The 24,770-nt window shown below is 45.6% G+C and overlaps 1 protein-coding gene and 1 pseudogene across 4 annotated transcripts in view; one reads left to right on the forward strand and one right to left on the reverse strand.

Moving 5' to 3' along the window:
* The window catches only part of Ccdc91 (coiled-coil domain containing 91), a 167,973-nt gene that overhangs the window by 76,304 nt on the left and 66,899 nt on the right, over nt 1–24,770 (forward strand). For all 4 annotated transcript variants that reach the window (XM_040743654.1, XM_040743655.1, XM_040743657.1 and 1 more), the window contains one exon: nt 12,994–13,071. In XM_040743654.1, the coding sequence (XP_040599588.1) occupies nt 12,994–13,071 (78 nt within the window). The remainder of the gene's footprint in view (nt 1–12,993; nt 13,072–24,770) is intronic.
* On the reverse strand, nt 22,212–24,606 carry LOC101838487 (annotated as a pseudogene).

The raw sequence follows: 24,770 nt of genomic DNA on the forward strand, positions 1-24,770 counted from the left end.
TTCCTGACCACCCACAGATAACATGTTCCCCGTAAGATTGGCATGCCATCATGAGATTACATACGCACATCCCATGAGATCACACACTAACTACAGTGTAGGTATTGGGTTGAGATGTAATCCTGAGATTACATATGCACATCACATGAGATCACACACTACAGTGCATGTATTGGGGAGACACCCAGCTGCCTTAGCAGATGTGAGCAAGAGTTTGCAGTACCAATGTCCTACAGGCCTTGTCTGGGCAGGATTAACCTCATCAGAGAATCATTCTGGTGGGTTGACACCTGAACACTAGTTGTCACCTTCTGTAACTCTCACAGCCTCCAGCAGTACCCAGTGGCTTATTATGTTTTTTTTTCACATATGTAATTTTTATTTTTATGTATTTTATTATTATTTTTTGTTTTTTGTTTTTTTTTGAGACAGGGTTTCTCTGTATTGTTTTGGAGGCTGTCCTGGAACTCGCTCTGTAGACCAGGCTGGTCCCTAATTCATAGAGATTTGTCTGCCTCTGCCTCCCGAGTGCTGGGATTAAAGGTGTGCTCCACCAACGCCAGGCTTTATTTTTATTTTTTAAGAACTGATTTCACTTTATAGCTTGGACTGGCCTGGTACTTACTACATGGCCATGGCCTGCATTGGCCTTGAATTTGCTGTGCCTGCTGTCCCCACCACCATCCCCAGTTGGGTTTTGGAGCTCAAACTTGTGTGTGTGTGTGTGTGTGTGTGTGTGTGTAGTGTGTGCATTTGTGGTATGTGTGTGAGTGAGTGTGTTGTATGTGAGTGTGTGTGATGTATGTTTATGTATGTGATGTATGTGTCTGTATGTTTGCAAGTATATATGTTTGTGAGGACGTGTGGTTTGTGTGTGTGATGTATGTGGGTACGTGTGTATGTGAGTGGGGCATGTGTAGTGTATGTGTGTGTATATGTAGCATGTGCGTATGTAGCATGTGTGTGTATATGGTGTGTGCATGTTTGTGATTGTGTTTGTAGTGTGTGTGATGTATGTGGATATGTGTATGTATGTGTGCGATGTATGTTTGTGAGTAGTGTGTGTTTATGTGTAGTGTGTGTGTGCATGTGTATGTAGCGTGTGTGTGTATGGTGTGTGTATATTTGATTGTGTGTGTATGGTGTGTGATGTTTGTGTGTGGTGTGCATGTTTGTGATTTATGTGTATGTGTGTTTGAGTGCATGTTTCTGTGCATGTATACATGTGTGCATGTGTGTGAACACCTTAAAGAGTGTCATTTAACAAGGTCTATGTGGTGCGCTTGATGGTGGACAAGGCTTTTGCAGGCAGAGCCTCTTTTGCACATTTAGAGTGGGGTGTATTTTTCTTTCTTGCTTGATGGCCTTGCACAGTTTGAAGGAGTGGTTTTCAAGGGTAAAATGAGTTTATTTAGAGCAGTTATTTTCAGGCATTTTTTTTCTTGGAATTAGAGATAAATAGTTCCTTTTTTTCCAGAGACTTCAGTTGCCTTAAGGGTCAGTCTTTACTCCTTCCCCCTCTTTCCCTAGTGTTTGGGCTCTGTGGAAGCCAGGCAGCTCCCTCTCTTAGGGTAGCACTGTTGATGGACATTCTCTCTCTCTCTGCACGCACATTCTGGAGAACACTTAATTGTGTGTAGTTGTTAGGATTTCTTTTTTTAACCTAAGAAATGTTTTTCTGGGATTCTGGTCTTTGGGTTTCCCTAATGATGTAAGGAATCCAGTCCACTTCAGTCCAGTGACATCCTGGAAGTGGCTCCCAGGGCTTCAGCTTGATGGGCAGGAAGAGGTAAGAAGCTGGTGACCTGTAAGCAGGCAGGTGACCAGCAGGAGCTCCAAGCTTGGCTGTGCCTCTGACAGAACATCCTCACCGCCAGGGACAGCAGGTTGTGCAAAGGAGGGCAGGGGGAGGGGGCACTGCCATCCCTCGCTTAGACCAAATGCCACCCACATGCTACTTTTCCTTTAGTAAACTTAAAGTTCGTTTTGTATTTTATTTACAAATAGTCTGGGGCAGAGCTCCAGGATGAGGCAGGCAGCCCTCCTTTCCAGTTATCTTCCTTAGCTTGGGGATGACCGCCCGGGATGGGAGCCGCAGCCAACAGCCCGTGTGCACTTGCTCTCGTTGCTGTGGTAACTGGGTGCTTCCTGTTAGAGAGCCAGAGAAAGGAAACCCAGCGTGTACAGCAGAGATAGATGTCTTGTCAGATACCTTTGTTTTCTTACTAATCGTCATTGGCTTATCGCTAGAGAATAAATTTGAGTTACTGTGAGAGGTGGCTTGCAGGAACAAAAGTAATTCCTTCTCTTGTGCTTTTCTCTCCCAGGGAGATAAAAATAGACTCTTTAATTTCTTAGCGATAAACGGGGAAAAGAAACAGACAGCCACCAGTCACTAAGTCCCTGATTCGAAAGAACAGGGTTCTTCAGGATGAAATCCAGCCTGGTGCATTGTGAGCAGAGAGTGGCTGACTAGTGATTGGCTGACTAGTGATTGGCTGGATCCCACAGGTACAGTGCTCAAAAAACCAGCTTCCGGTGAGATACACGCCCTTAGAGACAGTTCTCCTTCAGCTCTATTGGGACAAACAGATTTCCATGGTGCGTTTTTTGGAGATTTTGGCAGTGGCTAAACGGTGACGACTTCTGTAATCGTGGTTGCATGATCTCTAAAAGGGAACTTAGAAAGTCTTAACAATTCAACTTGAGCATTAGAGTCAGGCCGGCATTTGGCAGGGGGTGGCTTAGGCCTGACTCTAATGCTCTAATGTCATTTTACAAAGCTTGGAAAACTTTGTCCAGATTTGTGTTGCTGCTCTGGGGTGCACAGCAGCTTCCTTCCTAAAGGCAGACGAGGGTTTGGAGGAGAAACCACGCGTGTGCGTGTGTGCATGGATGTAGGAAAGAAAACTGCTGATCTTGCTCTGTGGGGTCTCGTGACAGGCCTCTTGCTGACCCTGGAGTCTCCCAGCTCCTGTGGGTTCGAAGGGAGATGACAGAGAGCCATGCCTCAGTGCTTTGTGGGAAAATCTTTTCTTTTCCCCCTCAACCTACAACCTGACAACCGTCTTGTCTGAGCACTCTCTGCTAACTGAAGGTGTTTCCCATCCATACACCAACCGCACACGCTACACTGTGTAGTCACAAACATGCACACAACCATTGCTTTGTCACAAACATGCACAAACCATTGCTTTCTCTGTAGGAAAGGCCGGGTTTTGTCTGTGGCATGCTTACCCATGTGCCTGTGACGCCGTTTTCCAGTTCACCATTAGTTGGAACTCAGAGTTGGTTGAAGCTGTGCCAGGCCAGTTGTCCTCAATTTGCAGTGGTGACTCGTATTATTTTTTTTCAGTTTGTGGCATAATTTCTGTGGTAATGTTAGCCCTTGGAGATTTGTCCTTAATGCCAAGAGTCAGTATTTTCCCCAAACACCAGCACTGCGCTTGGCCTGCTGTCCTTGAGGAATATTTTCACTGTGGTCTGATCCATGCCTTCGTTATCTGTTGTTCATCAAGTGTAACAAACATACAAACATCACCTTGGTTGTGTTCTGTCATGGCAATGTGCCCTATCAAACAGACAGACATCACTTTGGTAGTGTTCTCTCATGGGGACACACCCCCATCATCTCTGTGCGCTTGCACAGCTGGATTGTTTTTCTTTTCTGCTTTAGAGCCATGTCCTAGCATGACCAGTTTCTTAGGTGGCAGGGGTGGGGGTGTCAAACCCAGTGCTTTGTTCATGCTACACAGGCACTGTACTGATGGGGGATGTCTTTCTATATATGCGTTTCTCTTACTGGTTGATGAATAAACACTCTTTGGCCTATAGTCAATAGAAGCAAGAAGATAGGCGGGACTAGGAGACTAGGAGAATTCTGGGAAAGGTAGGCAGGGGAGCCCACCAGAGAGTCGCCATGTAGACCTCTGTTACGAGCACTCTTCCTGCCAGCCTGGTTCCAGAGCCGCATCAGTCCCAAATGAACACACAGGATGCTATGTTAATTATGAAGCTGTTGGTTGTTTCCTATGGTTTCTTATCGACTATTTCTGACTTAATTATTGACCCATGTGGTATTTCTATGTGGTTTTCTCTTACCGGAGAAAGGGTCTGGACCTCTTACTCCTGTCATATCCTACATGATGACTTCCCTTTACTACATTTCCCAGAATCCTCCTCGACTCCTAGTTCCACCTATCTTGCTTCCCTATTGGCTAACAGTGCTTTATTCAACAACCAATAAGATAAACATGTACAGAAGACTTCCCCCATTAGACCATAAAGGAGTGAGAGGTCCAGACTCTTCTCCTGTAAGATAAGACCACATGGAAATAGTTAGGTTGCTAGAAATGGGTCAATAATTAAGACAGAGCTTGTCAATAAGAAGCCCTGGACATGCCGGGCGTTGGTGAGAACCTTTAATCCCAGCACTCAGGAGGCAGAGGCTGATGGATCTCTGTGAGTTTGAGATCAGCCTGGTCAACAGAGCAAGTGCCAGGACAACTTCCAAACAATACAGAAAAACCCTGTCTCAAAAAACCAAAAAAAAAAAAAAGAGAGAGAGAGAGAGAGAGAGAGAGAGAGAGAGAGAGAGAGAGAGAGAGAGAGAGAGAGAGAGAGAAGCCCTGGTCATTGGTTAACATAATTAATATAGCATTTCTGTGTGTGTTTATTTGGGGCTGAGAAGTGTGGTGGAACCTGGCAGGAAATAAACCTTCATAGCACTGTACCCCTGAGCCTGTCTGCATTTGTTTGCGCAGAAAAGCACAGCTGGGAACCTGAGATGTTCTAGTGGTTAGCAGTTGTTCCTTGTAGAGGACTCAGGTTCAATTCCCAGCACCCACGTGGTTCTTCACAGCTGGCTATAACTCCAGATCCACAGGGATTCTTCTAAGCCCTCTTCTGGCTTTTGGGGGCACACACATGGTGCAAAACATACGTGTAGGCAAAGTACCCCTGCACATCAATGAAGGTAAACCGACAACACTTTAAGAGGAAAAAAAAGTCATGTTTTGACTTAGGATAGTTTCAGTGGAATTGTCAGAATTATTATTGCTGGGTCAGAGGCTGTAAGTGTAGACATAATGTTGCACAGGCTTCATGAAAGGCCGGATCACATGACTCCTTTTACTGCTTGTCTCCTGCTCTTACCATTAGCCCATTTAGATTACACTTGTTTGGAACTTAGAAAGTAGATTCATTAGCTTAAAACTTGTGTGTGTGTGTGTGTGTGTCTAGGACAGACATAGGTAGCAGATGTCATCCTCTACTTGCTCCCTATGGCTGGGTCCCTCACTGGATTCAGAACTCATTTATTTGTCTGGCTGTGTATTATCTGTCTCCACCACTGGGCACTAATGAACATACAAGTATTTGTGCTTAGGTGGTGGCCTTTTACTGAGTAGCTGTCTTCCTGGACTCTGCAATGTAGGGCAGTTTTGTTTTTGAAACAGGTTCTCTCTGTGCAGCCTGGCTGACCTGGAACTCACTCTGTAGATCAGACTGGCCTGGAACTCACAGGTATCCTACCTGTCCCTGTCTCCTGACTACTAGGATTAAAGGTATATTCTCCTATACCCTTACCAAATTTCAGCTGTTCAGAATTATATATTGAACTTTCATTGGTCTCTCTAGAAATTTAAATATTCATCAACCATTTTGTTATGGGTATTTAAATGCCATTATTTTATTATGAACATTTCTTAGATTAATCCCCAAATGTACAATAAGTACTGAGAGCTAATCACAAGGCTTTGGTCGAGCCCTGAGCCCAGGACACCAACTCCTGCATTTACGCAACCTCATTTTAGGAGTGCCAACAGGGAACAAACAGATTTGTAGCTTTTCAGCTGCTAATTGTGCAATGAAGAAAGCCAAGGACGAATAGGACCTTGGAGTTGCTAGCTTATAGGTGGTGATGGAGTGCTGTAGCAGTAGAGATTGAACACTGAGCTTGTAGGTGGTGATGGAGTGCTGGAGCAGTAGAGATTGAACACTGAGCTTGTAGGTGGTGATGGAGTGCTGGAGCAGTAGACATTGAACACTGAGCTTGGAATGGGAGGGTTTTTAAGTCAGTGATGGTCCCAGGTTTGTGTTGGGGGGTTTGAAGTCAGTGATGGTCCCATGTTTGTGTTGGGGGTTTGAAGTCATTGGTGGTCCCATGTTTGTGTTGGGGGTTTGACGTCAGTGATGGTCCCATGTTTGTGTTGGGGGATTTGAAGTCATTGGTGGTTCCATGTTTGTGTTGGGGGGTTTGAAGTCAGTGATGGTCCCAGGTTTGTGTTGGGGGGTTTGAAGTCGTCCCAGGTTTGTGTTGGGGGCTTTGAAGTCAGTGATGGTCCCAGGTATATGTTAAGGGGTTTGAAGTCATTGATGGTCCCATGTTTGTATTGGGGGTTTGAAGTCATTGATGGTCCCATGTTTGTGTTGGGGGGGTTGAAGTCAACAATGGTCCCAGGTTTGTGTTGGGAGAAGTTAGGAGAGGAATCCTGAGAAGACCCTGAGGGAACACTGTTTTCAGAGAGCACAAGCACATGGTACTGGCAGCCACAGCAGCCTGGGAGCACAGCTAGATCAACACGCCACTGTGCTTACGAACCACACTGTTGGTGAGATCACGAGACCCAGGACTTCTGGGAAATTACACTGTGTCCATGAGAGAAGAGGACAATACCATCTCACGGGCTGTTTGGATATTGCCCTGAGTTTAGAAACTCACAAAGGGTCTCAGGGACCCCATGTGGTAGTTTTCTAGTGCTACTGAAACAGCTGACCCACGGACAGAGTCGGGAGTAATTAGAAGAGACTGAGGGAAGCAAGCTGATTAGGAAGGTGCCAAGCCAGGCACACTTATCTTCACAAAGCAACCAAAGATCCTGCAAGCTGTCTCCCTCCCTCCATAGGGAAGGTGGGGAGCAAAAACATGAACTCAGAGAAAAAGGGCCCTGCACATTGCTGCTTTTTTACCTGTGGATTTATCTTTCATAAAATACACAGAGGATGAAATTCGGGTTTTTTTTTTAATCTTTCCAGTGTCCCTGGTTCCATAATTTTGAGACATTCCACTGGCTTGTTGGAAGATTTTGCAAACAGTGTCAATGTATGAAAAAGGCATCCTGTTTTATAAAACCACTCTGATACCTGACCTTTTTGGTGCATCAAGGACTTTCAGTCCTTTCAAGGCAGACGCTGTCTGCTTCTGCCCTGAACTTTCTGTGTTTCTCTAATGTTAGCTTGAGAAAACTTGACCTGAGTTTTCTGAGAGCTAATGCTTTCGTTGATTTGCCAATTACTTAGAATAGTTGAGAGAGGAGAAATGTTGCATTTGTGAGATAGGATATATGTTTTATGTCACAAATAGTTTCTTCTGGTAATCTAATTTCATATCTAAAGTAGTTATTTTATGTGGAATCAATAGATATTTTCCTAAAAAGGAAAGAAAGCAAAATTTGAAATTTTAGGGGCTGTAATTTGAAATTTAGGGGCTGAAACTTCAGTTATATTAAAAATGTAGTGTTTGTATAAAATGTAGTCTAACAAGTTGCAGATATTTCAGAAAAATGTGTAATTTAGAATTTAAAGTCCATTTATTAATCATTTCTTGACTATTTTATAAAACAGGAAATTTTGATATTTAATGACAGCAGCTTCACTGAACCCTTTTGTTTCCCTTTTTCATGATTAAACTCTAGTAAATGCCTCCTAGTAGAAATGCCACCTCTGGGCATAGACAGAGGAGAAGATATTTTCTTGATAGCTCAGACTCTCCTCATTTTGAAGGGTATTTTCTTCCCACATTTGAAAGCACAGATTCTTTAATGTATGTAATATTCTCACTCAGTGTCACACTGTATTAGAATTTGCAGTCTTCACTTTGAGACAGCTTAATGAAATCCCTGTGATTTATGAATTTCCAATTTTCTTCAGACGCAAAAGGAAGGTGATAAGGAAAACTGGTGTGAACTTGCCTGGTTCTGGCTCTGTTGTATGAGCACATGCTACCCTCTCAGAACAGCGATGCTGAGGTGTAGACTTCAGGTCTTCCTTTGGCCCATGAATTGCCCACTCTTCTCCTCCTCGGCACATACTAACCCCACACTTGCCCATTTATGTCCTTTTCCTTCATGCCAGGCAGGCCCCACACTGACGGTCCACGAAGCTGTCCCTCAGACAGTCATCTCTTCATTCCCCGCCTTGAGGTCACCATCATTATCATTAGAGAATTAAGTGTGGTTTCTAAGCTAGACGGTTTCATTTTATTATTTGTAAAGTCATCAGCCTTCAGAATGCTTCCATAGTTCAGAGTACAAAAGTCTCTGTACCTTGGAGCCTCCTTCCCATAGCGCCTGTCCCTGCCTCCTCCCAGCACTCTGCCCGTGAGAACCGTTTCTGTGACCCCCCCCCATGGTCTTTAATGATATGTAAGTACACCGTGTGTAAGTGTGTATACACACACACACACACACATTCACTGTTCCTCCTTTCTCCTAAGTACACAAGTTACCACATGCCCTTCCCTGGTGTGCCTTGCAGCCAGAGGTTTTAACCGTCCTGAGAGGGAATGGCATGTCCATTGCCCTGCATCTTTGTCTGTTGGACACTGTTCCTGAACACAGAACCTCTGCTTTGTAAGCCCTAAACAAGGTAATCGCTGAACTGTAGTAACAGTTTGATGAAAACAGTGTTGACAGGTTCTTTCTTTACTTTTTTGATTGATCAATTGATTGATTGATTGATTGTGGTGCTAGGGATCGAACCCACAGTCTCTGGCTTGTACCCAGGTTGGCTTTGAACCTGTGCTCCTCCTCCTTCAGCCTTCCTTCCCTATGCTCTCTGTACCCAGGAGCACAGTGCACAGTAGGCTGCTTAATTTGGCTGCTTTTGTGCACAGTGCCGAAGGTACTGCCTGTACCCATTGTTTTCCCTAAGCATATAGTTCTTGTATTATGTTTAGTAAGTTTTTCTTCTTCCTCTTGCATTTTACTAATAACAGCAAGGAGAAACCAGGCTGCTGTGCTGTCAAGCCTTTGCTCAGACACTTCTTCACATACATGCATTGTATATATAGTACATATATTCCACGTATATGTGCGTGCATGCATGCATGCATACATACATACAAACATACATACATATATATATGGAAACACACACACACACACAAACACACGGAAACACATTGCTTATAAATAGTTTTCTGCCTGGTAGTAGAAGATTACAGTTCCTGTAAAGTGTCTGCCACTCTATTATTTTTTAAGATAATGCTCTTCACTTTCCTCTGTGACCTCCCCAGAAGTGCTGTCAGCATTCATGTTTGCACCACTATTCTGCTTGTTGAACCATCTTCACTTTAAAACAAGGCCCTTCCCACAACGGTGGTCTCTGCTCCTTTAGACTTTGTCATTGTCACTTTAGGGAAATGTCCCTATTACAACGCAGAGCTCCCAAGAGCGGTGGAGGCCTCTTTTGCGCCTGGCCGTTCTCCCACGCCTCGCCCCTGCCGTCCGTCTAAAGCTGCCCTGTGGATTCAGTCTCGTTGATGCCTCCCTTGTAAGGATTCAGCTCTGTGTTGACTTGCCGCGGTGTGACTGACTGCTCTCCACTCTGTCATCACTGCCTCTCAGTGTCTCTGTCCCCTGTTCCTTCCTTCCCCTAGAAAGGGTCCCAGCGGCTGGATTTGGGGTTCGCACTAACTCCAAGATGGCCACATCTGATCATCGTCCAGGTATCGCTACACCGGAAGATACAAGAATGATGACTTGAGCTGTGTCTTTGGGGGTGGGGCCATTTCAATTCACTACAGTATGAAAGCTGGGATTTTACCATGTTGGAGTGAGTGGAACCAAGCCATAATACTGTGGGCAGAAACACCCAAATACAGACAATTGGCCAGAGCATGAAGAAGTGATTATTTTTCTTGCTCAACTACTCTATAATGACCAGAGGCCTCACTATTTGGAGAAACTGTCGAGAGTATGCTTTTGCCACTGGGATTAATCTACTGAGTATGTAGAAGCCAAACAACATTTACAGAGACGTTTGTATCCAGAATGACCGGGATGATGGTTTTAGGTGTGTTAATGCACGCAGGTTTTTTTTTCTTTGCGTGTGGTGTGCACATGTGTGTGTAGGTCAGAGGTTGATGTCTGACATCTTCCTAAATCACCCCTCCCCCCCCAGCTTGGGACTGATTGTCTAGCAAGCCCCAAGCTCTGGGACTGTGGGAACACTCCAGTACAAACAGGTGGTAACGGGCCCCGGGGCTTGAACTTGGGTCTCAGACTTCTACAACCGACACTTTACCTCCACGAGAGCCTGGGGATTCTTGGCTCTGCTGTTAGTTGGCTGAACACAACCCTCCTTCCGATCCCCTGGTGTGGGAGGACTGAAGGTGAGGGATCATCCCTGCACAAGGAGGGAGGTAACAAGTAAGATTACCATACACAGGCTAGGGATGCTGTATGTTCTTTTATTAGGGAGAAAGCATTTACATGAGAAGCTGAGAATTGAGGTCAGCGCTCTAATGGTCTCCGACCTTGACCGGAGCCCCGAGAGAGAAAGTGACCCCTCCTTCCTTGTCCTTTATCTTCTGCCTTCCCCAGCATACGTGTGACCATGCCCAGACAGGCGTGGTCAGTGCCTAGGGTATGTGAGATCTCTCCCTACAAGGACTGCTCACGCCTTCCCTTCTGTCTCTCCTTCTCATCCCCCTTTCCTCCCTCTTCATCCCTTCCTCCCATTTCCCACTACATCCTCTGTTCCTCCTTTTCTCACTTCAGATTTCATTCCACCCCCTCTGCTGGGCTTGAATTAGCCCTAAGCATTTCTTCTCAAGGACCTGCCTTTAAAGAATTTAGTGCCCCCAAATGGTGCTGCTCTGATGCCCACTGGCTTCCCAGGAGGCTTGGTTCTTCATAGGCTCCTCATGGGGGTTCACGCTGTAAAGCCTGCAAGTGGACAGATGAGCCTCTGTGCTTAAGAAGGAGACAGAATGAATTCCACAGGAGTGGATGTCCTCATTTTCGTTCCTCATCTTTTGACTTATTAACTCCTTGCAGTTTCGTTTAGATGGTTGTGCTATATCTAAATGAAAACCGTTGTAAATTAGCATGTAGGAAAACAAGCCGCTTCCTTCTGGGCCTCTGTGAGGAGATTTGGGGTTCTTTATCCCACCCCATCTTTCATTTGTTAAAGTTTGGGAGGAGTTTGCTTTAGTCTCCTTTTGGTGAGCAGTCCCTTGGAAGCTTGTAGATGGAGTGCAGGCAGTGTGTGGAGGCAGCCACTGTGCCACCATAAGCCGAGGGGACGGTCTCACTGAGGCCACAAGCGTAAGGGCTGCCACAGCCTCGCAAAGGGTCTTCAGTTCTCTTTGTAGCTCTGCCTGATACTTCTAGACTGATCCTTGAATCTGTAATTTCTCTCCATTTAATATTTGTCTAAAAATGAGGTTCTGAGACCCGTGGAAAGGTTCCCAGGTTTTCTGTCACATGCTGTAACTTGTCACCAAGTATATAAAGATACCCAAAGTGCCAGCTGCCTTACAGCCGGTGCCTACATTCTCTGCAAGGAGTAGGGAGCCTTTGGGCTCAGCCAGACCCGACGCCATTGTCATAAGGAGGCTCAGGCCTGAGTCCCAGCACTTGCCAGGCAGAAGGAGGAACCCCGTCAGTTTGAAACCAGCCTGGGAGACCAGGCGGTAAGTCCTGCCTTAACCTAGGCTATGGAGGGTGGACCCCGTCTCTAAAACAAAGACCCTGAAGGAATGTCTTGTTCACAGCCAATGAGAATCATGCCAGTGGTGTTGTTTGATCGTGCATGACACGAGACGTATGAGCTCTCCATGCTGCTTTACAGGAGGCCAGCCTGGGTGCTTCCCGGGAGCACGACAGGACAGCCGCCTCAGAGCCTTGGGCTGAGCCTCACTGTCCCTCGTTTCGAGCCCTCGCTGACTCATTTCCTTCTGTGTCGTCTGAAGGAGCATGTGCTGTCTTCTGCCCTCTCCAGCGGAGCGAGGCCTGCATCGGAAAAGCGTCACAGTCAGACGACACCAACAAATCCGGTTCCAGTGGGCTAGCTCTAGACAGAATCCTGCTAGAGAATTCGGGAGAATTGGGTGGAATGTCGTGTTTGATTGGCCCTCGCGGTGTCCTCATTTCTTAGTCCTTACCAACCTGTCAATCAAAGGATGGCTGTGCACCGTCTGTGTGGCAGAGGGTGCCCTGGGTGTGCCTGCGTGCATTTATTAGAAGGGATTCATTCCAGTTCCAGTGGGCTTGGCAGTTGGCAAAGCATAAAGGAGTGTGGAGGGAAGATAACTCACAGCTTGGGGATTGAGGAACGAGCCTTAGGTGAACTGTGTTATGCCGTTTATGGAAACAATGCTGTTGATTACACAGCTCCTCATTTACAGATGTCGCTGTTCGGTGGATATTCTCCAAATCCCCATCACCTCTGCCTCTGAGACAAAGGGTGGCCCAGTGACTTGGGAGTTGGGCTGAGGGACTCTGTGAATGGGGAATGCCTGTGTTCTGATAACCATACAGAAGCCTGGACTCTGTGGCACTCAACACTGGAATCTTTCTGGCCATGAAGAACTAAAGAATGGGTGTTACAGGTTACTAATTGTGATACTCCGACACTTACATTTATGTTTTTATTTTTGAGACAGAATCTCACTGTTTGGCCCTGACTTGCCTGTCTTTCCCTATGTAGCCCTGTCTGGCTTCAGACGCACAGAGAACCGTCCGCCTTTGCTTCACAAACGCCTCCCCACCTCTCGGCTTGCCCATGCTCTAGATAAACTTTTATCTAGCTCCAGATAAACTTTTATCTAGCAAAACGAGCCAACAAATCATTTTCTTCTCGACGTCACCCGCGGATTCAGTGCTCCGCCTGCCACCGGGGTATAAAAGGAAACATTATCGGTTTATTACTATTGTGGAACAAACCTGAAGAACGCATTGTAGATTCAACCCCTTTTTTCCCTTTCAGGAGAAGCATAAGCAAGAGTTGGAAGACATGAGGAAGGCCGGGCATGAGGCACTGAGCATTATTGTGGATGAGTATAAGGTAGGTTCAGGAGGTCCTGCTAACCCTGTAAACCCCAGGGAAAGAACGCTTTACTCCTGGGCATCCAGAACCACACACAGGTAGGTCATAGGCCTCTCATATAGCTTTCTGCGTTTGTCAGCCATCTTCACTGTCACAGACAATGGCTCTACACACCGTCTTAGAGGAAGGGTTGATTTTGGCTCATGGTTTTGCAGATTTTCGCTCCGTCTGTTGACCCCTTGCTTTGGACCTGCGATAAAGCTGAGTGTCATGATGGACCATGTGTAGCAGAGATGTCCAATTTATGGCCTCCCAGGAGCTGAGGGAAAGGAGGGGGTCTTAGAAAGACATATCCCCAGGGACCTACTTCCCCCACCTGCTTCCCCAAAATACTGAGAGGTTAGATCCACTATGAGCAGTTATTTTCCAGAAGATCTCATCATCTGACACCAAGGTTTTTTTTTTGTTGTTGTTGTTTGTTTGTTCTTTTTTGCAAGACAGGGTTTGTCTGTGGCTTTATAGGCTGTCCTGGAACTAGCTCTTGTAGACCAGGCTGGTCTCAAACTCACAGAGATCCGCCTGCTTCTACCTCCTGGGTGCTGGGATTAAAGGTGTGCAGCACCAACGCCCGGCTCACACCCAAGATTTTAACATAGGAGCCTTTGTGGGACAGGTCAGATCTAAGCCACACCTCATTTGGTGAATAATCCGCTAGTGGAGTGCATGGCCATTGAGAGTGTACTCACTAATTACAGAGTTACACTAAACATTGTATCATATATTTGTGAGACTGAAAATGCCTGAGACTATATAATTATACTAATAATTATAAAATATACTATATAATTAATTAATTGCCTACTGTCTTTGCCGCTGATGTGGTTTTACCTCTGTTATAAGAAAAATATTAAGATATTAAATAAATTGGAAAAAGTATACACTTTTTAAAAATTAGCTAAATAGATTCATGTACAGTTAAGCAGATTATGGTCATGTCATACCAGTGATACGTAGTAAAATTGGTATGGAATTTACCAAAAGATAGCCACAGATCTCCTAAAACTGGAGTTACAAGTGTGTGGGAGCTGAGAGTTGAACCCAGGTCCTCTGCAGGAGCAGCAAGTGCTCTGAACTGCCCAGCCATCTCTCCAGCCCCACAGCACTCCTTCCTCAACAAACATGTTTGTATCATTCTCAACACTGGCAGGTAATGAGATAATAAACCATACACATTCTTGTAATATTCTTCGCAAATGGCATTTTTGAAGGAAGCTGGCTGAGACCTGCTTGTTGTATCTGCTTATCTACTGTTGTCATGGTTTAACATTCAAGGAGAACTTTAAAATTCAAAGTTGTGCCCATTGTGAGTTGACGAAAACAGTTGGGAATTAGTCAAATGGCCTACAGAATGACAACGAATTTGTTATATCCTGAATAATGAGTCTCTCTATTCAGATAGCAACCATTTGTTCCCCTGAGCTGCTGTGTGGGTGTGTCCACCCACAATCCTCTCTCCTCGCTGACACTTTGGTAAACTCCTCACCCAGCACAAGAGAGCCGAGTCCACTGAGGAGAAACGGCTCAGGTACACCGGGATTGCAGAGTCTTCCCATCACGTACTGTAAACACGGGTGTAGCCAGGCTGTGTTGTCAGCTTTTCCTCTGAGATGGGAACATCAGAGAGCCGTGGGATTCTTGCTTCCGTGAGCTCTGCCCTCCAAGACAGTCTCACCAACATACTCTAAAGCTTCATTCTGCTCCCTTCCCACCTAACCTTACCATTAGACTCTACCACTTCTCTCCCCATCGAGTTTGCTGTGTGTGGAGGGCTCAGTCTTGGGAGTGAGCCTGGTCGGCCCACCAGACCTCCATCATCGAGGAGTCCCTCCCACTCCCAGCAGCTACCAGATGCTAACTGCTTCTCAGCTAGTGGGATGGCATGTCCACCCATCCTCTCTGCTGGGATTCTGTCTGCCCAGAGTTTAGGAAGCTCTTGTGCATGCCGACACACATCTCTGTGAGCTCTTACTCCTGCACTGTTATGTCTGGAAAGCAATTCCCTTTAAGTCGCCCGTCCCCTCTGGCTCTTAACATCTTATATGTATTAAGATTAATCAAGTGAGTGTAGGTAGGACTGTTCCTTGTTCTTGAAAGTTTAAGAGGAAAAACAAAAAGAGATTGAGCCTTAGTTGTAGCTAAGCAAGTAGGCTTTGACTCACATCAAGATGGTTTTTAACAAAACTTCCTCCTTGTGTTTCTGGACCCAGAGAGCTCTTTAGGGAGGCGGGTCGGTATAACAGCCCAGGGGAGAACCAAGGGAAGTCATGCATGGAGAAAAGTCTGGCATATTTAGTGGCATAGATGGCACTGCCTGGCGTCTGTCCTCACTCCCCTAAAGAGAAGCCCCCCTCCTGCCCAGAGGCCCTCCCCTCCCTGTTGCTCTTTACCAAGCTTCTCCTCATGCCTCAGTCCAGCTACTACAGTGCCCATCCACGCTTGAGGTAAAGTAATATTCAATGCTAACCCCACTTTCAAAAATGGTTTTTCTTTTTGCCCTAAATAACTTTTGGGAAGAATTTTCCATGGAAGTACTTAGTTGACTCACTGTGTTGAAATCCAGCTTCTAGCTTGCTCTAATGCAAGGGGAAGTTCTCAAGACACTGAAGTCAAACATGCTGCTTTTATTTTATCTCACTTGAAGCTTGGTTCATTAAAAAATTCCAGCTCGGCACAAGTAAGATCTGAACATGGTTTTCTGCTTAAAATTTTTTGTATTGCTACTGTATAGAGTTTATTTATTTCTATTGTAGTTCTACACTTTCCCACATTTTTAAACTTGAACCTAGCATAGTATTTACTTAAAGATTAGTGATTTTTCTAGTAGAAGACTTTTCTTTCGCTGTTCTTAAATATGGACTTAGAATTTTATTCTGTAGAAGCATTTATAAGTTGTTTTCTTGTCTAGCTCACCTTGTTTAATTTTGGAATTAAATTACACTCTTTTGCTATTGTATAAACGATTTAGGGGATGGTGGGATATCTCAGTGGTTTGCATCCTACCCAAACAAATTTTTTTTTAATTGAAATGTTTAGTCATTTTTTTCAGATCATGTTAGACAGAAGTGTTAAAACCTTGAATTTTTACCCACTTGATGAGTTAAAATACTGGGTAGAGTCTGGTTTTGTATTTCTTCATAGATGATGCTTAACAAGTTAAAACTGCAAAGGTGTGTTATTTATTTATTTATTTGGTTTATTTGTGAGTAGCTTGACATTTTCTGTATCATTTTTGATTTTTATGAATTGAAAAAATTGGATGCTGGCCAAACATCAGGGGGAAATCTTTATGTCTCCAGTATTGGGTACCTTTTCCTTCCCCAATTTATTGTTGACATACACTTGGCCAAGAAGCATATATTTAAGAAACTCATTTTTTGGCTAGGTGCAGGAGCACTCAGGAAGCTAAGGTAGGACAATTGTTGAGTTCCAGGACAGGCTGAATTCCATAGTGAATTCAGAGGTAACTTTGGCTACTTACTGAAATCTTGTATCAGAACAAATGTGCAAATCAGCAAGCCAACCAGCCACCAACCAGTCAACCCACCAACTGATAACCAACCAACCAATCAACCAAGCAGTCAACCAACTAATCAACCAAACAACCACACAACCCACCCACCCACCCATTAATTTACCAAACAACTAACTAACTAACTAACTAACCTGCCAGTTGACCAACCAGTGAGTCAGCCAACTAACCAACCAACCAACCAGCCAATCCACCAGTTGATCAACTAAACAACCAGCCAGCCAACTAACCAAGCAATCAAGCAACCAGCCAGTCAACCAACCAGACATCCAGTCAACCAGTCAAGAAACCAGCCAGTTCACCCTTACCCCAGGGTATTTACTCACTTGAAGATGCCTTGCCCCCAGGCACACAGTGCCACTTTTCTCCTGCAGTCTATTTCTGCAGCTCAGATCCAATGCCATCTTTAGTTCTGTGTATAATCCAGGAGTCAAGTTCCACTCATTACTGAGTGTGTGGATGGTCCGTGTAAACCCTGGACAATTTAATGAGGAAACAGTGTGTGGGCGGATTCCTTTTCTTGTGATGAGTTATTCTGATGCTCTCCCGTTCCATGATTCAGATACTGAGAGAATGCACTGAAGCTTAGGCACAGGAGTTTCTGCTGCTTAGAATGGAAAAGTGGTTGGTGTGAGGTTGCCCCATAAAGTTGTTGGGAATAATCTCAACTCAACCTTGGTAACCCAGTTTCACATGATTTCTGCATCCATTTTTCCAGAGCCTCCACTAGCTAGTGCTTTATTTGAGCTCTTTAGATGACTGTGCTGTCTAGTAAGGGAGAGCATATTGCATTTAGGGGACTTTTTCCCAGGGTGTACAGTTACTCCATATTATATAAAGTTCTTTCCCAACTGGGGAAACAACCTTGTTTTCTCTTTGTTGGGTAATTTCCATTGATTAGATGTTTCTGGGTCTTCACCCAAAGATGGGAAAAGTAGAATCTAAGATACTTTTGTTTGACTCTCAACCATTCTGTCAGCCCAAAGGTATGAAATAAATTTATAGCTTTTAGTTATTCGATTGAACATAGCCTCTCATAAATTCCAAGTTTTATCATGTGATCTGATTTTTCCTGGACACGAACATTGTTTGCCGCTGCCAAGCGAAGTTTGGCTCAGCCGCTTGCTGCTAGATATGAGTGACTGGATGGGACTCAGGCCTTGGCCTGTCCTCCCTCATCCCTCCCACCAAGCTCAACCTCACTGGAAGTTTGAAGGAGGTTGAGCACTTGAGAATGGCTCTCCTGTGCCTCTTGAGTTTACAGGGCTGAGCCAGAACTCCACATGCCAGGCTATTCTTGTGGTTTTCCGAGCCAGGCCAAAACCAAAAGGCACTAGGATCGTTGGAAGAAAGCTAGTTCTATTATAGGTTACGGCTTCGCCTGTCTTGTTGGTGAGTGGCAGCCTGGTAATGGGGCAGGAGGAAGACTTGTGGATGAAGACACAGATCTTCTCACACTGTCCTTCCTCCTTCTTCCATCTCCCCCCCCCTCCTCTCCCTTTCCTCCCTGGCCCCTCTCTCGCCTTCCTTCCCTGTGTATCAGGTCTCTAGGAAGAACCCCCCAATACAATAAACTCGAGGTGAATAAACAAACTCACTTGTCGTTTGTTCCAAGTGCACAGCACCTGCTTCCCTCCGTCCACACTGAGCCTGCACTTTTAGAATCACAGTGCTCATACAGAGGCCCTTTAACCTTTTATGATCAGCGCTGATCACGGTGAAGCATTTGATCTGACATTGCCCATCTCATACTACCAGTTAGGATAGATTGCCAGTCTCTGCTTATTACCTGAAAATCCCATCAGACTTGTAAGGACAGTGAATCCACAGTTACCACTCCCCCTTCCCTTATTTTTATGGTTGAGGCCCAACATGCTCTGACAGAGAGGATAGCCTGAAACCCAAGGTGACCCCACGACATCCATCTCAGCTCGTACTTCAGGAGAAGCAACTGCACAGTGGCATCTGTAAGGACACATCTCCTGGCAACCAGGATCAATGCTGTGTGCTGGTCATGCGATCCGTGAGCTCCCACTAGTGCAGGCCTGTGGGTACTGAAGACCCCCCAGAAAGTGCCCAAGAAGCAGTGATAAAACTGGACAAAGATTGGACATGTCTGTAGCACAGATTTATTCATTCATCCGTCACCAGCATTCCATTTAGTGAGATGTGACAGGTGCCGTGGCCCTTGCCAGCAGAGAAAAAGGAATGGTGAGAATTTAACATCCTTACTCTAAACTGAATTCCTAAGTAAGTGCAGAGGAGGGTATGTTTATAGACATCTCCGTCAAGGTGACCATCTTCAGGAGTATATCGCTCTTTTAAATTTCTTGCCTGTTTGAGAGATACAGAAAGAAATGGTTAAATTAGTTCTGTCTGGGGACAGACAACAGAGATGTGATGATCTGAGAAACCCTCTAACTGTGTTGTTTCTAACTAGTGTGTAATCTGCTATCAAGATCAGGAAGGCTGAGTTGGATTTTAATTCTTACTTTCTAGGTAGCTTCCTCTGTATGCCCGGTGTGAGAACACAAACTTTTCAATACAATACAATAAAGGGGTTGTCTTACTAAAGCTACTGTTTTGGGGGGCATACTAAAATACACAATGAATATTTTGGAAAATTCTCTGATTTGTGAACAGTTGTCAGGTTGCTTTGTAGCTGTGAGAAGGAATTTCTGTGGATTTTGTGGGGTATCCGTGTGTCCCTCCCCCATTTAGGAAGTCTTGAATAAAGACCAACTTGGGTTGAAGATAAGGCTTCCAGGCCTCCCTACACTTTGGAGAGAGATTTCTCTGTCCTAGTTAGTAACAGTCTGGTTTAGACATGTGAGAGGTGAGTGACAGTGTTGCTTCCGTGTGCCCTGCTCCTAAACCCCTGGGGAATAATAATTCTTGACCTCTAAGAGTTTTAAGTCAGCAGGTCCTAACACTTCAGATACTGCGGTCACATCTGGCCACACTTCATGAGTTGACCCCGCCAAGTTGGGGGGGAAAAATAGCAGTGATTTTAAATCTAGCAACTACTAAAAGGGATGCCGACTCCAACTCGTTTCCAAGAGCCTATTTTATGTATAGGCAGTGAGGAATCTAAAACTCAAAGCAATCAGGGATTGTTAGAGTATTCCCATTTTGGAGTGTCGTCCATAAGAAGAGTAAAGCCCCACCACCATCATAAGAGAGAGCATCACCACCAAAGGGGGGAGCGGTCTGCAGTCCTTCCCAGTCACCACGGCTGATGTCCGGGACACAGAGGTGCTGCTCTGATAAACACAGGCAGACCGATGGAGGAGGAGCCAGGTCCTTCCCGACCGGATGTAGGGCTTGCTTGTGCCAAGGAAGTCCAGACCTGCCCATTCCAGCCTCATGGATGACCCCCCCCTGCCCCTCCACGCCTTCTTCCCACTATTACAGGCTTCCTGCGCTGGTAACCGAGCACTTCTTTTCATCCCCTGAGGACCCATGAGGAAGGAGAAATCGCTGGTGCTCTCCCGTCTTTGTTCTTCCAGCTGAAACCATAGCTGTGAGTCAAGTCACAGGGAGCAAGGCTGTGGCATCCGAGAGGGAAGCCAGCCCGTGTGGCGGCTTTTCAAGAGGTCGAAGTATCTGGAAGGCAGACGTGCACAGCCTCTGTGCCGCGCTTAATTTTAGAAACTTCTTAATTTTAATGTGTTGTCCATGGCACAAAAGAAATTTTCACTGGGAGACTTGTGTGGTGTTTGAGGTAACAGCTCTTATGTTACTAGAATCCTGTAATGGCAAGGCCAGCAGGAACCATTCCCTCTGTCCTGAAGGTTTTCTTTGGCCTCCCCAGCCTCCAGAGCACTTTATAACATGGCTAGACTGTATTGAATTCCCGCTAAGATCGACGCCCATCAGCTCACATTTTGCCTCTGACTTGTGTATTAATGCAGCACTAGTCCTCAGTTTACAGGAAAGCCCGAATGCCAGCGCCTCTCCGCACACCCAAAATGTAACAGGCGTTGTTGCAGCCTTCCTGTGACCTTGCTGCCACTCCTCTTTAAAAAAAAAGAAAAGAAAAGAAGGAAGGAAGGAAGACAGAGAAACCTCTGATGTCTAAATTGAGTTTTTTTTATTATTTTTCTTTTGTAAAATGAAACAGACTCAGATCTGTTGTTAGTTCTCCTCAGACCTGTAGTCTTTACTCCTAAGATGGTAGCTCTTCTCTTCTCCCCAGAGGCTGGACATATGGGGCCAGGATGGCCTTGGGTCATAGGGAGTGCACACATGAACCAGGATGAAGTAACTGGAAATCTTAAATCCATACTGAAGCCTTTGTTCCATGCAAGACAATTACAGAAGACAAATTAGCGTAACACAAACAATAAAAGACCCAGAGACAGACATCGGGGTTCAAGCTTCAAAATGAAGATCAGAGAAGCAAAGCCACCAGCTCTTACCTCTACCTCAGGCCCATTCAGGGCTATCCTGTCTCACGAATTCTCACCAATCCTCTCAGCGTGGCTGGAGAATCCTGAGACTTCAGTGTCTTCCTATCCTCAGTGTGGCTGGAGAATGAATCCGATACGGAGCACTGAAGACCCTGCTCCTGTCTTTTATGCCCCTCTAGTGCTGGGATTAAAGGCGTGTGATCCCAGGTGCTGAGGTCATCTCTGTGTGAGCTGTTTCTCTTTAGGACTGGATCACTCTTGTGTAGATCTGGGTGGCTTTGGACTCACAGAGATCCGTCTACTTCTTAATCCCAAATCTCAGGATTAAGGGTGTGCACCACCACCACCTAACTTCTGGCTGCTAGCATTAAAGGTGTGTGTCCTTACTGCCTGATCTCTATAGCTTGAGGCCGACTTTGCTTTTCTGAATCATCAGGTGAGCTTTAATAAATCATAAATACCATATCGCCACAAATTATGAATGTTAGTATTAGTTATTAGTTAACATTAGTACCTTTTTTGACTTAAATTCCATGAGCGTTTCACATAGCAAGGCAACAACCATTGTCTCATGTAATAATACAGGAAGCCAGAAACGCAAGTGAGGATGTTTTCATGTGTCCACCATGTATGAAACTGACATGGAATGGCGCTTCTTGGGCAGTTTTCTGGACTAAACCCCCCAGGGTTGAGTAACTTGAGAATGTCTGTCAGGGCTTGCTGTGGCTCCTCGGGTCTCCTGCCCGCAGTGTTCCGCCTTCACTCTCCTGCATTTGCCTCTGCTCAGGCCTCTGGCTTCCCGGTGCCAGCTGTGTGCTGAGCCCATGAGCAGGCCTCGAGATCCACGACACACACACACACACACACACACACACACACACACACACACACACACACACAGACACGTACGTACGTATGTCAGAGAGTGCTGGTTTGCTGCCTTTCTGCACTGTGGGGTCTTTGCAGTGGAATGTGCACTGCCCTTCCTCCCCTACAGATAGGAGGTTGTGCTTGCACAGCTGGGATGTTGGCAGCTTCTTCTTGTTCCTAAGCAGCTGTTGTGGGACTCCTTCCTCAACAACCGGTGTTCAAAAGAGGCGGGAGCGTGTGACTCGATGATGAAGGTGGAGGCTACTCAGCTGATACCTCCACGATGGAAGAGACTGTTTTATTATTTGTCTTCCTAAAAACATAACTGACCAGAAATTAGAGTTAGCCATTTGAATTTGAGATAGCTTGGGTCTACAGCCCGTAGGGAAGCGAAAACAGCTCTCTGGATTGAACATTTCTATCACACTCCCCATTCCAGAAAAGAAACACAGTTTTGCCAGGCCTGGGGAGACACCCTGTGCTTCCAGGACTTGGGAGGTAGGGACAGGAGTATAACCTAACTACAGAGTGAGTTTGAGGGCAGCCTGGGCTTACCTGACACCCCATCTCAAAACAAGAAGGCATTCCTTATGAAATACAATCATTCAAGAAAATTGTCTATCATTTTTTAAACAAGCTCGCATTTAATAAGTCTGAAGTTATTCTCAGCACATAGCATTGTACACGGGCATCTTTGGAAACATTTTAACGGGTCGTAGACTTAAAAAGTCATAGATACTGTGAGTTCTGTATAAATGGGTGGATGACAATTCAGCTCCTTTTGATTTGTAAGCCACAGTGTCACTGCAGAATAAAGAATGTAGCCAAAGAAAGCGCTATCTGTCACTCCTATAGGACAGTGTTGTTTCTATAATTTGAAGCTTTCTGAATGGACGGGTTCAGGCCTGATCCAACTGTAAAAAGATTACTCAGTGAATAGACTATCTGGGAATTGTACAAAGTGCCATTAACTTCCATCATTAATAGCTAACCCAGCACTCTATCACTTCTGCTATTTAATATAAAAACCTGCTTCTGAGTCCCCTCGGAGGTGGCCTGTGCACCACATGTCCAGGGCGTGCCAATGCAGTCCAACAGAAACTTTGCCTTTAGGATGAAATGACAAACATTGAGTAGAATGGCTTTAATCGTCACTAAGTGTGCGGTGGGAGGGAGTGTGCTTCAGACAGTCTGGGCAGCATGGGCAGCAGGTAACGTCTGCTGCTGACATTGCAGACATTATCTGTACGTGACAAGACAAAAAGAAAAAGCAGTCCCTTTCAAACAAACTTAAAAAATTGTTCACAGTGGTTTGTATCAACAGAATGCATTTGTGACAATTACATGTACAGACTCACGTACCCTAGGGCTTTCTGTATAACCTAAAGAAAGCAAGCATTTACGTTATTCATGATTTATACTAAATTTTAAAAAGATCAATTTTCACTTGCCCCTGGGACAGTATAACCTGTATAGTATAGCACCGCCATCAGAGTTGTCTGCAAAGGGAACAGAGGTTAAAAACAACGCTTTCTTGAAAACGACATGCTTCCACTCACTGCTATAACCAGCCAGTGCCAGCGGTCACCAAAATGGAGAAGGGCCCGGCGGGTCGACCTGGGCAAACCGCCAAGGACACATTACAGTTTTAAAAATGAAGGTTTTGTAGCTATGTTACAAGTCCCAACCAGGCAGTGTCAAGTGACATCTATTTCCTTGCTTGCATTGTGATCATACCCCTTGGCAGTGTGACGGGTCTCGTTGGTGTTGGGCTACTCCTTCTCTGCAGGATTTAAAATCTGGAAGGAGCACATGAGGGTTTCATCCACACTTATCATGGTGCCTGCATTGTCAGACTCGCCACGGTAGTTGGGTGTAGAACACAGAGTGACTAACCGTCTCTTCCCAAAAAACTCAGACCCGTCTTCAACCACCTCATGGGCTCTACATGTGAGATTCAGATCATGCTTATGGAGGGATTTTGCAGCCACTTCTGCATCAAATGTGAAGGACACTCCTCTGTCATTTTCACCCCAGCCTAAGACATCTTTATCAGGGTCAGATCACAAAAAGTCACAAAGAAGTCCTTGATCTGGTCCATCAGTTGGTCTCACAATTCGCCAAATCTGTTCCATAGATTGAAGACCTGGTCAGAAACCTCCACCACAGCAGCATATCTCCTCATCCACGACGGCTGCTTGCCGGTAAGCAGTTAAAACCGTCTGTGAACGTTTTCCACAGCTCAACGTGGTGCCTGCTTTTGCATCCATCATAAAATCCATCGGTTTTATCAATGCCAGCACACTCATGGTTCCCTCTGAGAAGGAAAACGTTCTCAGGATTCTTGATTTTTGTCTGCCAACAAGTGGCAGATTGTCTCCAGCGATCACTTGCCGCTGTCCACATAGTCCCCAAGAAACAAATAGTGGCTTTCTGGCCTGAAGCCACAGTATTCAAACAGCCGGAGCAAATCCTAGTACTGCCCGTGGATGTCACCACGTACCTGGAGTGGCACTCTAAGCTCCATAAGGACAGGCTGTCTCAGGAAGCTGTCCCGAGACTTCAAGCAGAGTCCTTGGATTTCCTTCTCCTGTAGCTGGACATTCTTGCCTGGCTCGGACCCCTCACTTCCAGCAGCCTTTGGATGATGCTATCGATGTTGAGTTTATCAATATCCACCATGACCATCCCAACCCCCCCACCCCCCTCCCACAGCAGCACTGCCACAGGCTCGCACCCAGGCCTCACAGGCCCTCCAGGAGCCCCATAAGCAGTGGCAGCCGCAGCCTTGGCAGCAGCAGCTGCAGCGGGTCCTCCCCCCCCCCAAACCCCCAGCCGCCCCACTC

This window comes from Mesocricetus auratus, unplaced genomic scaffold (assembly GCF_017639785.1).
Source record: "Mesocricetus auratus isolate SY011 unplaced genomic scaffold, BCM_Maur_2.0 Super-Scaffold_100001, whole genome shotgun sequence".
NCBI lineage: Eukaryota > Metazoa > Chordata > Mammalia > Rodentia > Cricetidae > Mesocricetus > Mesocricetus auratus.